This window comes from Tauraco erythrolophus, chromosome 14, assembly GCF_009769465.1.
Source record: "Tauraco erythrolophus isolate bTauEry1 chromosome 14, bTauEry1.pri, whole genome shotgun sequence".
Taxonomy (NCBI): domain Eukaryota; kingdom Metazoa; phylum Chordata; class Aves; order Musophagiformes; family Musophagidae; genus Tauraco; species Tauraco erythrolophus.
Genome location: NC_141478.1, coordinates 21,064,094 through 21,077,085, shown reverse-complemented (window position 1 = coordinate 21,077,085; position 12,992 = coordinate 21,064,094). Strand labels below are relative to the sequence as shown.

Sequence of the window (12,992 nt, the reverse complement as noted above, 5' to 3'; positions counted from 1 at the left end):
AACGAGCACCCCGGTGATGCCCAGGCATTTTTGCCTGCCCCTGTTCGCTTATGCAGTAACCCCCTCCCCTGCCCAAAGCCACCTGGAGATTTGGGGTTCCTGGGGGGGCTGGACCAGAAGCCGCTGTATCCCCAGGGCCCTCCTGCGTCTGCGGGATGCCAGCTCCCAGGGAGGAGGAGGAGGAGAAGAGCTTGGAGGAGGTGACCGGCGGTGCTCCGGGAGGGTCCAGACCCCCAGGTGGTCTCGTGCTCCTGCGCCTGAGCCCTTCACACCCAGTACTGGTTGTTTTTCAAGGGGGGGTTGGAAGTCCGGCAGTACTGGAGGAGCTCGGGGTCCGGTGGAGCGCCAGGACCCGTGCCCTGGGGAGGGGAACCCATGCCCTTGCCATCCAGGGCATTGACAGTCGTTAAGGGGATGCCTTGGTTGGGGTCCGTTCTCCGGAAGGTCTCCTGGTCCGGCACGGCACCGTTCTTAGCCTTGGAGGAAGAGGTGCCCTGGACATGGTGCTTGCCCGTCTTGTTGCGCTTGTGCAGGTAGAAGAGCAGGGGCAGGATGAGAGCCAGCAGGAGGAAGATGAGGCAGATGGGAATGATGATGCTGAACATGTTGGCCTCGATGAAGCTCAGGAAGGTGCCCCCTTCCACGGGGCTGGGGCTGGTGGTAGCACTGGGGCCCAACCAGGCGGTGGGGGCCATGCCCAGCTCGCTGGCGTTGGGGCTGCTCCAGGCTGTGCCCTGGGGACGGGGCACCAGGGACGAGGGGGCCGAGGGGGCCGTGAGCAGAGTGACGCTGTAGGCTTTCGAGGAGTTGTAGGGTTCAATGGTGTACCCCAGGGATGCTAATGCCGGTGGCACGCTGGCGGCCACCAGCTCAAAGACGAAGCTGTCGCTCTGCAGGGGCTGGTCGGTCTCCCCAGCATCCAGCACCTCCAGCCCAACCAGCCCTTGCTCCAGCTCGCTCTGGCTGAAGGTCTCAATGGGGGTGGTGGGTTGTCCTGGGTCCCTGGAGACCCTTACGAGACGGCTGGCACGGGGCGCCCTGCGGATCTTAAAGATTGGGACGCTCTTGGTGCGGTTGGCCAACTCGCTGGCATCAAGGACACTGGTGTCCAGGAGAGCTGTGGTGCCCCTGGGCCACACACTGCCCAGCCAAGCCTTCACCAAGGCGCGGACGGTCACGTTCACCACCCCGGTCCTGTTGTCTGCCCGCGACGTGGCGAGGAACTGGAAGTCATCCTCGGGAGAGGTAAGGTCAGTGAAGGTGAACGTCACCTCCCCACGGTCCAGCTGCTTCTGTGAGAAGCCCTGTGCTGGCTTTTGGTTGACCTGCACTTGGCCAAACCTTGGGTTCCTGGTGATCCTGTACAGGGTATTGCCTGTCCCCGGCTGCGGGGCTCCCAGGAGGTGATGGTGGGACATGGAGGCCCTGTTTAGGTCTTGGGGCACCTCCAGCATCACTGGGCTGGCCGGTGAGCCAGTGCTCACCACAGGCAGCACCTCGATCTCCAGTGAGGTCAGGGTGGGTGGGTGGTGGCCATCGGAGAGGCTCAGGGCTAAGGACCCCAGGGCACTGCTCCCTGTGGCAACGAACACCACGTGGCCTGCGTTGACATCTGCTTGGGTGAAGTGGTTGATGGGCTCCCGTGGGTTGCGCATGTTGGCCAGGTGGCCCACAAGAGGTCTCTGGAGGACGCTGTATGCCATCTCCTCTGGGGACCCTGATGGATCTGCCACATCCAGGTACTCCTGGGACAAGGTTACCACAGAGCCTGGTGGGACCTGTAGCACTTCTTGCCGCTTCACCACCTGCGGTGGCTTGCTGCTGCTGCTGCCAGTCACCGTTATATTGAAAGCTTCAGAGATGACCACACCTTCCTGCGGAGGATGGACAGACTGGTGCACCTGGGGCCGGAGCCAAGCCTTAAATCTGAAATGGTCTTCGGAGACACCATCTCCACCATGAGCATACGTCAGGCGCCCCGCAGCCAGGTCTGACTGCAGGAAGAATGGCTGTGACTGCTCCAAGGGCACATTGGCCACCAAGAGCTGCCCGTGAGCCGGTAGTTCCGTCACCAGGAAGACAACGTCATGTGCAGCCCTCTCAGGGACGAGGATTTGGCTTAGGAGGTTGGAAGCATCCAGTGCCAAGGTGCTGATCTCAGCCCGTTGAGCCCTCGCGAGCTGGAGACCTGAGTGGAGAAGAAAGGGAAAACCCAAAAGTCTGTCATCCCTGGATCTGCTGGAGAAGACAGCAGGCGAGAGCAAGGTAGAGCAGATAAAAAAAAAAAAGGAAGATTGCAAAGAAATGGAGAGGGATGAGAGTCAACGGGGACTTTGGTTGAGATGGTGGAGGAAGGAGTTGTGCAGAGAGCCAGCGAAAGGATGGATGCAATTTTAGATGTTGCCCGATGTAATATCGACGCTGGTGCTGGGGTGGCCTTGAGAAGTTGCATGGTGGTGTCTTCTTGGGACAAATGAGCCCTCCTGAAGTTTGCACAATCCCCCCGGACGGGATTGAAGCAAACTTCAGGAGGGCTCATTTGTCTCTTGCTTCTCCTTTCCTTCTTTACCTGCATTTCTCCATAGCTGAGTCGAGCGCTCGGGACATGCAGCCTCGAAGGAGATGAGCACGAGGAGGATGAAGGAATCAGAGATGGTGGTGGGAGCGACCACACGGAAGCGGATGGCATCTTGGGCGAGCCAGAAAGGCTTCTCTGGCATCTCGTGTTGGTAGAAAATCAACCCGCTGTCCACCTAAAAATAAAAATAATAATTAAAAAGTCCTCCAGGAGGTCTGATAAATGGCAAAATAAATACATGGAGTGGGTGATACCATGTGGGCCCTCATCGCTATGATCACCCATCACTATGGGACATCATCTCTGGTGTGATGGGCACTGGAGCACCAGGAGAGACCTTGGTGACACGGTGTTAGAGCCAACGTGTGCACCCTGAGCTCACGTCTTGGCTGGAAGAAGGAGCAGTCAAGCCCTAATTAGACACAAAATGAGGATCATCACCAGCTGTAGCATGGTAGCCACCATCGAGAGCTCACGGTGCCTCTCTACCAGGATGTTTCCACCCAGCAATCGGGGAAACTGAGGCTCAGAGGAAGGGCTGAGCTTGCTCAGCATCTTCCAAGAGCTGGGCCAGGTGTTCTCCAAGGTTGAGCACAGCACAGGGGAGCTTGCAGGGTGGGCAAACCTCTGTGCTTCTGCCTGGTGGTTAGAAATAACCTTTTTGCGGTGGACGGTGATGGGGAGGGGGACACGGGAAAGCTCACCTGGGCCTGGGTGAAGTTCCTGATTTCCTCCCCGCTGGAGGTGCTCAGCCTGCCCAGGCGTGGGGCTTGCTCGATGCTGTAGTACAGGGCAGCAGAGCCGGTGGGGCTGGTGCTCACTGCCTGCAGGTTCTGCCTGGTGATGGGCTGGAGGGCACCTGGAAAACGTGTCCCATATGGATTTCAACCCATGGCCTCGCCTGCAGCCTCTGCCGTGGGTGTCTCTCGGCACCACCCGGCCTGGGGCAGGGGGCGGTGGAAGGGTCCATTGGTCCCGACCGGGAGGATGAGGAAGGTGTCCATACCCACCTGGGCAAACTGTGAGACTCTGCTTCTTGGCCAGGGTGACGAGAGGCTCCTTCTGCGCCCTGACGAGGAAGAAGTGCCCAGGAGACAGGTTCTCGCCATCCCACAGGTCGAAGGCGAAGCCTCCATCCAGGGACCCTGCGGAAAGTGTGGAGCTGGGCAGGGGGTGGCTGGCAGCCCCCTGCCAACCTGGCACGCTCGGGACTGGGGTGCTGTGCACTGGGGCTGGCATCTGCCTTGGTGGCATGAAGTCCCCTCCTTCGGTCCGGGGGTGATGCGGTGGGGACCGGGATGTGTCAGCCCTGCCCTACCTCGGTGCATGAAGAGGATGAGGCCGTTGTTTATCTGGGCCTGGGTGAACCTCTGGACCTCAGCGCCGGGCGCCGACCTCAGCACCACCTTCCCGTTGGCTGGTGGCTGGATGGAGTAGGTCACCTCGTCCGCTGGTGAGTCCTCGTCCTCGGCGCTCAGGATGTGGGGGCCGATGGCAGCTGTGGCGCCTTCCCGCAGCTGGGGGACGGGAAGAGACTGTAACTCCCACCCGGGACACCCCCAGCCCCTCTTCCCCTCTTCCCCAGCCTGCTCCGGACCCCAGCCCTGTCCAGACTCCTTCACTGGGTGCCAGACCACGTCCCAGCCCAACGAGGGTGCCTCAGCCACGTGCCAGGTGATGCCTCCATCACCTGGCCTCTTCCCAGACTTGTGCTGCCACTGTATTTCCCAGGTCCGTGCGTCTGCATGGTGCGTGCAGGGAGGTGGAGGTGAGGGCTCACTCCTCCGTGCCTCAGTTTCCCCAAGCGCTGGAAGCAGAAGGAGGCCTTTGCCATGGCTTTTTGTGGGGTCTCTGAGACCTCAACTTGCTCCCTGAGCTGCTGTGTACATGTCCTGCTGCCCGACCATGTATGTGCACCATGGATTTTGGGTTTTCGGGTTGCTCCCTGTCCCCAGCACCCACAGCCATGCTCCCTTCGGCGCTTGTCGGGATCGCAATCACACCCGGAGCTCAGTGCTGAGGAAAACCCCCATGGGTGAAGCCCAGCAGCCCAACCAGCAGCCCTGGGGCATCGCTGCCCGCTGGGCACAGGCTTTGCTGGTTGCCCAGAGCCCGTGTCACCGGAGATGATCCGCTTCGCCATCCTCCCCATCCTCCCTGAATTATTAAAGCCTTCCGCCTGCCTCCCGCTCTCCCTCGCTGGGTTTATTCTATTTGCTCAGCCTCCGTGTCGCCTCCACGCTCCAGGGGAGCGCGCCGGGAGGCGGCGAAACAGCGCCCGGAGCTCGGTCGTGTGTTCAGGGCGGCAGCTTCTCCCTCGGTGGCATCCAGCCATCCTTTCTCCTGCCACAACCCAAGCAGCTCCTCGGGGCGAATCCACCTGGACCTTTCCGGGGATCTGCTTGTTTCCCCAGCCCTGCCTGCTATTCCACAGGCCCGGAGTGGGCAGGCAGAGGAAGGTTTGGAGTAATTTCTCTCTCCTGGACCCGGCCTGACCTTTAAACGCTGAAGTCATCCCTCACCAGAGCACAAACACAGCAGGGCCGGGCCCCTCCTGAGCTTTAGCGTTGCTTTAGCGTTACTCCCGCTCGGAGCAAGGAGCCTTTCCCAGCTCCGGAGCCTCTCCTGCAGGCAGTGGGGCAGCCCTTTTTGGGATGCGTTGGTCCTCAGGGAGCAGAGAGGTGCTTTTGTGCCTGTGGAGGCGGGCAAGGGGCTGCCGTGGGCCCAGCAGCCCAGGGGTTAACCTTTCTCGGTGGGTGATGCAGAATTTGAGGCAGCTGGGGTGCATCATGGAGGCACCACTTAATGAACTATAAAAGGGATGTGCTGGGAGAGGGATGAGTTTTCTGGGCTGGGGATGGAAACTGAGGCAGGGATGGAGCTGGGGTGGACTGTGGGTGGTGACACCCCCAAACTTTGGCTGCAGGGAGAGGGGCCCGGGCAGGGCAGCCCATACCCTTCCCTCTGGGCATCTGGAGCCCTGGCTACCAGACACTTTCCCAAAGCTGCTGCTGTGAGGATCCTGATGGAGGGAGCTGCTTTCCTTGCTGCCAGCCTGGGGAACGCTGGGTGAGGATGGCCTGGGGGGTGTGTGTGGGGGTACAATCCCGCTGAGCTGGCACCCCTGTGTGTCTCCTGATGATTTCTCTGCTGTAATTTTGTGTTAGTGATACGGAATGGGGCAGGGAGGGTCTGAAACACAAGGTGGGACTTGCTCCGTTGGAGGCCAACTTGGATGAGGCTTTGAGCAACCTGGTCTAGTGGAAGGTGTCCCTGCGTGTGGTGGGGGGGTGGTGGAACGAGATAATTTTGAAGGTCCCTCCCAACCCAAACCCATTCCAGGATGATTTTGCCTTTTCCGAGACGGCCATAAGGAGAGGTGTGCGGGCTGCCTAAATAATTCAAGTATTCCCAATCCGGGCGGATGAAACTCAGTGCTCCCAGGGGTTATTCCGGGACCTGGGAAGGGACGGGGCGCTGAGCAGCCCCCGCCCGCCGCCGTGGCGGAGGGGCCGAGCGCTGGCGCGGGGCGATGCTCCCATCTTGCGGACGGTCTCAGCATCGACGGGAGGGAGGAGGGAGGGAGGGAGAAGGAGGGGGGACACAGTCCGGTCTCCGCCTCCTGCAAAGCCTCGCCCCGCCGGGAAACCTCCCCCTGCTCCGCGCCTTCCCCGGAGCCCATCTCCCGCCTCTGGTCTGCACATCGGCTGCGCTGTGCCCCAATTACCGGGGGTCGGAGTGGGTCCCCTCACGCTGGGCTGGCCAGTGGGGTGGCCGCCCATCCGCGTGGCATCCCGCCCGTACCTGCAGCCCGGCGTTGATTAGAAGCCGGGGTCCCTTGGAGCTGCGGGGCAGGATGGTGATGAAGAGGGTCCTGGGCCGGCTCTGCCGCTCCCCCTCGGAGGTGTTGGCCAGGAGGGTGAAGCTGTCGGCCTGGGCGCGGGGACCGTCCTGCCGGTACTGGATCTGCTGCTTCTCCACCTGTGGGGCAGAGGCTGGATGACCCTCCTGGGGGGACACGGGCCACCAGCCCCGCTGGGGAGGGAACCCGTGCCCCAGGGAGGGAGGTGGGTGCCTGCTGCTTGCTCTGGGGTGTCCTCATGGGATGGATCCCCATGGGAAGCAGACCCGGAGCCTGGCGTGGGTGCTCTGCCTCCATCCCCACCCTGTGTCCCCAAGGCCATTGAAGGACACTTTGGGGGTTGATGAACACCTTGTCTGCAAGGTAGACCCACCATCCTGAGCCCCTCCATCCCAATGGGGAGAGGAGCATCCCAGTGCCACTGGGGGCTGAAGCCCACCCCCCTTGGAAAGCAGTGTGGTGGGCGAGCGGACACCCTTGGCTGCTTTACCTCACTCCAGGTGAAGTGGTGCAGCCCACCGTCCTCAGGCCGCTCTCTGTTCAAGAGGGTGCCAAACCGGGGGGGCTGGAGCACCCTGAACTCCACGCCGAGAGCGGTGTAGTAGGTGTTGGGGATGTTGAGGATGCTGGTGGAGAGGGCAGCAGAGCCACCTCCTGGCACTGTGATGTTGCGGACGTCCAGGGGGATGGTGATGGGGAGCATGGCCAGGCTCACCACCACTCCCTTGAGCGAGTCAGCACCGCTGGCTGTGATGTCCACAACGAACTGGTCATGCTCCTCTCTGGGCTTGGAGTGGAGGTAGAGGACTCTGCCATTGTTGATGTCCTCCTGGGTGAAGGACTGGATGGGGTCCAGACTGGGCTGCTCGTTTGAGTCTTGGCTGTGCTGAAGAGTTGCCAGGAAGCCCGAGGCTGGGGGACTGCTTACCAGGTAGACTATGTCTTGGGGAGGGATCTCTTCATGGGTCACCTGGGAGTGTGGGGGAGACAAGATGTGAGTTGGGGGCTGGTACCTGTGAGGCTGATCTGCCCCACAGCCCACTGCTGTGCAGCCCCCCAAAGCTTTGCTGTGGGATGAGCTGGAAGAGTCACTCTCTTGCCGAGGCCATGCTTGAACCCCTCCCTCTGCCCTTGGGCAAAGCCTGACATGGGCACCAGTCCTTTTCTCTGGCCAAGTGGGTGGTAAATGGGGTCCCACTGGTGGCTGCCCTGGTTTGGTGGCCAGGAAAGTGATGCAGGCTTGGGGAATGACCAGAGAAAGTGATACTCACCAGTAGGTACTCCTCCTTGATCCCAGCCGCTTCCCCCTGGAAGACATGTATCTCCTTGTGGTTGACTATGCGCAAGGGGCTGGGATGAGTGTCCAAGAACACGCTGATGGCCAGTGTGTCCTCCACTGCCACCTCGTTCGCTTCTACAGTGAACTGGAGCTCATCCCGGGTGTTCCTGCTCCCGTTGTGGCGGTAGGAGATCTCTCCTGCTAGTAGGTCCCTCTGGGAGAAGGCCATGACTGGCTGCTCCCCTCTCAGCACGGTCCCCCACCTTGGGGGGGTCGTTATCAGGAACCGTATCTCTTCATCTGACCTGATGTCCATGTTGGTCTCCAGGCTGAGGACAGAAGAGTCAATGCTCCCTCTGTTCCCTTGGCGGATGAATAGACCGGTGTTGTTGACTATTTTGATATAGGGATCTGATGCCTGTACTTCCAGGAGGGCCGTGGTTTGGTGGAGACCATCCGAGACCTGTAGCTGGATCCAGCCCCGGTCAGCCCCCGAATGGACAAAAAGGATCTTCTTCTTCCTTAGGTCATCCTGTGTGAACCGATAGACCTGGTGGCTTCTGTCGTCGACGGACACGATGCTGCCAAACAAAATGTCCTTCCTTGCCAGGACCAGTTGTGTGTCAGAGAAACCGGAGTCCTTGTCGGTGAAGGCGATGTCATCTGTCGTCAGCAGGTGCTGCCCGTTGCGCACCACGTTGAAGACCTTGTTCACCACTTGGACTGGGGTGTGATCGTTGACAGGTTGGATGGAGACCCTGAAAACACCTCTCACTTCCTCTGCCTCGGGCTCAGCACTGCCCTCACCCTGCCTGATGGCTACAAAGGGGATGTCGTCCTCCAGTGTCTCAGAGTCATCGTGCTGGTACAACAGCCGGTGGTGGAGGATGTCATCGTTGGTGAACTCTGTGATCTCCTCTCTGGAGGCCCAGCCATGGGACGCAGCCCAGGCCAGCCTCCCATGTGCTGGCCCCTCAATCACTTCGTACAGGTAGTCCATGCTGTTCATGCTCTGCACAAACAAGTGGTCCTTGGAGATGAGGGCTTGTCCCCCTTCTGGCACAGTCAGGAGGACGTTGGTGAGGGCTGGTGCATCAGGGTCCCCACCAATGCTGATTGTGTAGGTGTAGACGGGAGAGTGCCGCTCACCAGCGCGGACGCGAAACTGGAAGGTGTCCTCGGCTTGCTGAGAGTTCCTGATGGTCACGCTGTAGCTCAGGTGGTTTCTTCGCAAATCATCTTGGGTAAATCCAAAGCCTTCCGTCAGCCTGTTGCCGAGCAGCTCCAGATTTCCCTTTCTGGGAGCCTGGATTATCACATAGTGGAAGGGGACTGGGGCAGATTTTGGATCTTCCAACATTGCTTCCAGCTCCTTACTGGTGATATTTCTGTGCCGCTTGTTCTTCATCTGGAGGGGGACCATGGTCCTCATCTTAACGGTGGCTCTTTTAATCCTTATAAGAAAGATGTTGTTTTCCAAGACCTTCTGCCCCACCTGGACATTGAATCTCAGCTTCTCCACAACATCTTCCAGCCAGTGCTCCGGGTCTGTGCTAAAATACTGGATGCGACCTTGTTCCAGGTCTTGCTGGTGGAAGGACTCGACTTTTTTCCATTCCCCTCCCATGCTCCCTTGCTTCTGGACTTCACCATACCTTAGAGGCTCGGTGAGGACATACAGGATGGAGACCCGTTGTTTCACGGCGTTTGTCTCCACTGACAGGTTGGCTGTGGTAATGCGTGCGGCCTCTCCTTGGGAGATGGAGAGGCCGGTGTTGTTGTGCAGGCGGATGTCGGGGTCGATGGCGAGGATGCTCAGGGTGACGATGGGGCTTGGGACTGTGCCGTCGCTCACCTGCAAGGTGAGCTGTGAGTTTGTCCCGCTCTGGTGCACGTAGGCTATGTTGCCTGCTTCCAGGTCCCTGCAGGAGAACTCTTCAATGGGTACTCCAGGGTGGAAGTCATATTCCACGTAACCCTCCTCCATCTGCTGGCCACCGTGCAGCTGGAATTCAAGGTCATCGCATGACGTGTCATCATCTAGGACCTGCAGGATGTCCGTGGTCAGGTGTTTCCGTGTGTGCTTCAGGATTGTCATGTGGTTCCCATGGGGAAAGATCACCTGGGGGGCATCATTGATGGGGTGGATCATGATGGGCAGCAGGTACATCTGCCCCTGCCTCAGGCACTCTGGGACCCCTTGCTGGGCAGTCACCGTCACCTCCAGCATCAACTGATCCATGGGCCCCTCGGAGCCATCGTGGACGTATCTGACTTTCCGATTCACGATGTCCAACAAGGTGAACTTCCTTCTGTTCCTGGACCCGGGAATGTCCAGCTCCAGCTGGCCGTGCCTAGGGTCGTTGGTGATGCTAAAGAGGATTTGGGACTGCCGGATGTTCGCAAGACTCAAGTCTACTGTTGGCTGGGCATGTTTCCACTCCAGGTAGGCTGTGCCCCCTTCAGAGACGATGAGGGGGCTGACATGCAGCAGCCTGCTGATGTTGGCGAAGGCAGGCGGGAAGCTGTTGTCTGGCTGGCATGGTTCCACCACCAGGCCTGGTGCTCCTGACCAGGCATTAGGAGGTGGGGAGGTGGGTGCCTCATCCCGCTCGTACACCTCGTCATAGTCCCAGTAGTGCTCCTGCTTTCCACAGCCTGATGTGATGTCCTTCGTGATCACGGCATCTTGCAGGCTCCTTCTCTGCAGGTTTATCCGCAGGTCCTCCAAGCAGCCAATGAATGAGTTGTTGGTCATGGTCCACACTGAGATGAAAGCAAGATGATGCTCCCTCAGCCTTTGCGAAGATTTCTCGTCCATACCTCCAATGAAGAGGTTCCCCTGAAGGTCCAGGTAGTTGTTGATGCCACGGTTGGACGTGGACGAGGCGTAGTAATCTATCAGTATCTCAAACTTGTGGATGTCTGTGTAGACTTTGACATAGTGCTGCTGCTCGTCGCTGATGAAGACATTGTTGTGCAGGACGATGATGCCATTCCCCTTCTCAACGAACCCTCTCAGGCGCCCGTTGGAGATCTCCAGGTAGAAGAAGTCATTCTCCAGCCCCGCGTGGTAGACGAGGGGTGCCTGGGTGATGCTTGTTGTTATCACAAACTCAATGGTCGCTTCTTCCCTCGCATCCCATGTGGGAAACGCAATGTAGGAGTGTGGCCCCAGGAACCCGAAGGGGTCCTCGGGCTCTGCAGAGAACTGCGTGCTGCACCCTTCCTGAACCTGGTGGAAGATCTTGGAGCTGCCATCGGAGGACAGAGGGGAGAGGACATCCAGGCCATTGAATGTTACCGAGTAGAGGCAGCCCCTAAAGGGTGAGCTGGCCTTGGCGAGGTATGGCAGGTCAAGGCTGCCTGTCCCACCAGCATAGAGGCCGTACTGGATGTCCAGCTCCCGCACAGGTCCTGCGATGTCCACGGAGCTGTTGAAGAGGCCATCGATGGTCAGTGTCATTCTGCCGTCTTCCACCAGCAGCTCCACATCATGCACTGCCAGGTTGTTGAGCCGCAGCTCTTCTGGGGACTGCAGTGTCACCTCTTCCAAGCCCAGCTGCAGCCTGGCCTGTGGGAGAAGGACATGAAAAGTGCTCAGCTCAAGCAAGGTGTTATCTGCAGCATGGGAGACACCTCTCCACCCACCAGAAGTACCTACTGAAGCGTGGACTGTTTGTGGGGACTCGCAAGTGTTTTGGTCCCTCTGTTCACTTCTGCTCATCCTGCCTTCCTCCTCCTCAATGCGTGTTCCTCCCTCCCCAGGTAGGGCTTTTGACAAGGGTGTGTAGTGATGGGACAAGGGGCAATGGCTTTAAACTGAAAGAGGGGAGATTTCTAATAGGTCTAAGGAAGATCTTCTTCCCTCTGAGGATGGTGAGGCACTGGACCAGCCAAGTAGTGGCTGCCCCATCCCTGGGAAGTGTTCAAGGCCAGGTTGGATGAGGCTTTGAGCAACCTGGTGTAGGGGAAGGTGTCCCTGCCCATGGCAGGGGAGTTGGAACTAGATGATCTTTAAGGTCCCTCCCAACCCAAAGTGTGGGTTCTATGATTCTGTGATCCCACTGTGGGCATGCCTTCTTGGTGCTGCTCTCCAAAATTTCTCTCCTTTCTCACTCATTCTCAGCAAATCCCAGCCTCAGGGCTATTTCCTTGGGGTCCTCCATCTCCTGGTCCCACAGTTGGCCTTGTCCTCTCCCTGCCCCCAAGGAGGAGCCCTGCCAGATGCTGCCTCCTCTTTCCCTGCTCCATCCTGCCTGCTGCCCTATATCCCTGCAACCTGGGCTGCTTCCAGCCCTGGCCCTGGGAACTGGTGGGAGAAATAGCAGGTTTTGCTCTCCACAGGCACCAGCCCGGAGCCTCCCTAAGTAGAGGGTTGGCTGATGGGCACTGAGACCATGGTCTGCCTTTGGGAAACCTCCAGCCAGCCGCTCGCTTGCTCTCCTGCTTTGGTTTAGATGTGGTTGGTGGCCTAGCCCAGGCTGCAGGAGAGGCAGGATGTGTGCCTTGGACGCTTGCTGCTCTTTTCCTTCATGGTAGGTGCCAATTCCATCACCACAGGAGGGAATTCTAGTCTTCTGTCCTCGTCCCTTCCCACACACTGGCTGGGCTTGGCCTGTGGTGGTACAGGAGAGACCTCTCCTTTCCCTGGACCCTCCCAGCTCATCTCTTCTCTTTGCTAACCCCCTGCACCCTGAGGGTGCTGTGCACCATGTCTGACTGTGCGATGTACCTGGGATGCAGGTGTTTGGGTGTCTCCATGATATCCCCAGCATCACCCCAGGTGGTGACTGAGGAGCTTCTCCAGCTGCTTCTCTGTTTAACCCACTGTCCTCAGACTGTGTTGACTCTACCCTTGAACCCTTAACATCCCCTGGCAGGGATCTTGGCATGTCCCTTCTCATGTCTGACCCCATGGGCTGCTGCTTTCAGGTGCTGCTCCTCCATCCTCGCACCGGATGAAGCCCTGACCCATAGACCCCAGCTGTGGTGGTGGTGGGTTATGGGGTGCTGACCTGCAAGGTGCCAGCTCGCAGCTGGAGCAGGAGGTGGTCGGGCTGGCCAGCAGCAAGGAAGAGCAGCCCGTTGCCCTGGCTGGTGTACAGCTGCAGGTGGAGCCGTGCCGTGCGTGAGGCGTCTGCCAGCGGCATCTCCACGAAGCCATCTCCAAAGAAAGAAGCTGGGGAGAAAAGGGAGAGGGTCAGGCAGGGAAGGACACCCCTTCTCCATCTGTGTGGGTACTGGGAGTCCCGAGCCTGACCCCCCATCCT

The 12,992-nt window shown here is 59.2% G+C and overlaps 1 protein-coding gene across 1 annotated transcript in view; it reads right to left on the bottom strand.

The window, feature by feature from the left end:
- Positions 1-266: 266 nt before the first annotated feature.
- CSPG4 (chondroitin sulfate proteoglycan 4) overlaps positions 267-12,992 on the bottom strand; it is a 77,443-nt gene continuing 64,717 nt past the window's right edge. The window contains exons 3-11 of the mRNA XM_086620578.1: positions 12,738-12,901; positions 7,712-11,293; positions 6,931-7,410; positions 6,383-6,559; positions 3,897-4,095; positions 3,589-3,723; positions 3,283-3,437; positions 2,570-2,753; positions 267-2,188 (exon numbers count right to left, since the gene is read on the bottom strand). Of these exons, the coding sequence (XP_086476704.1) occupies positions 267-2,188; positions 2,570-2,753; positions 3,283-3,437; positions 3,589-3,723; positions 3,897-4,095; positions 6,383-6,559; positions 6,931-7,410; positions 7,712-11,293; positions 12,738-12,901 (6,998 nt within the window). The remainder of the gene's footprint in view (positions 2,189-2,569; positions 2,754-3,282; positions 3,438-3,588; positions 3,724-3,896; positions 4,096-6,382; positions 6,560-6,930; positions 7,411-7,711; positions 11,294-12,737; positions 12,902-12,992) is intronic.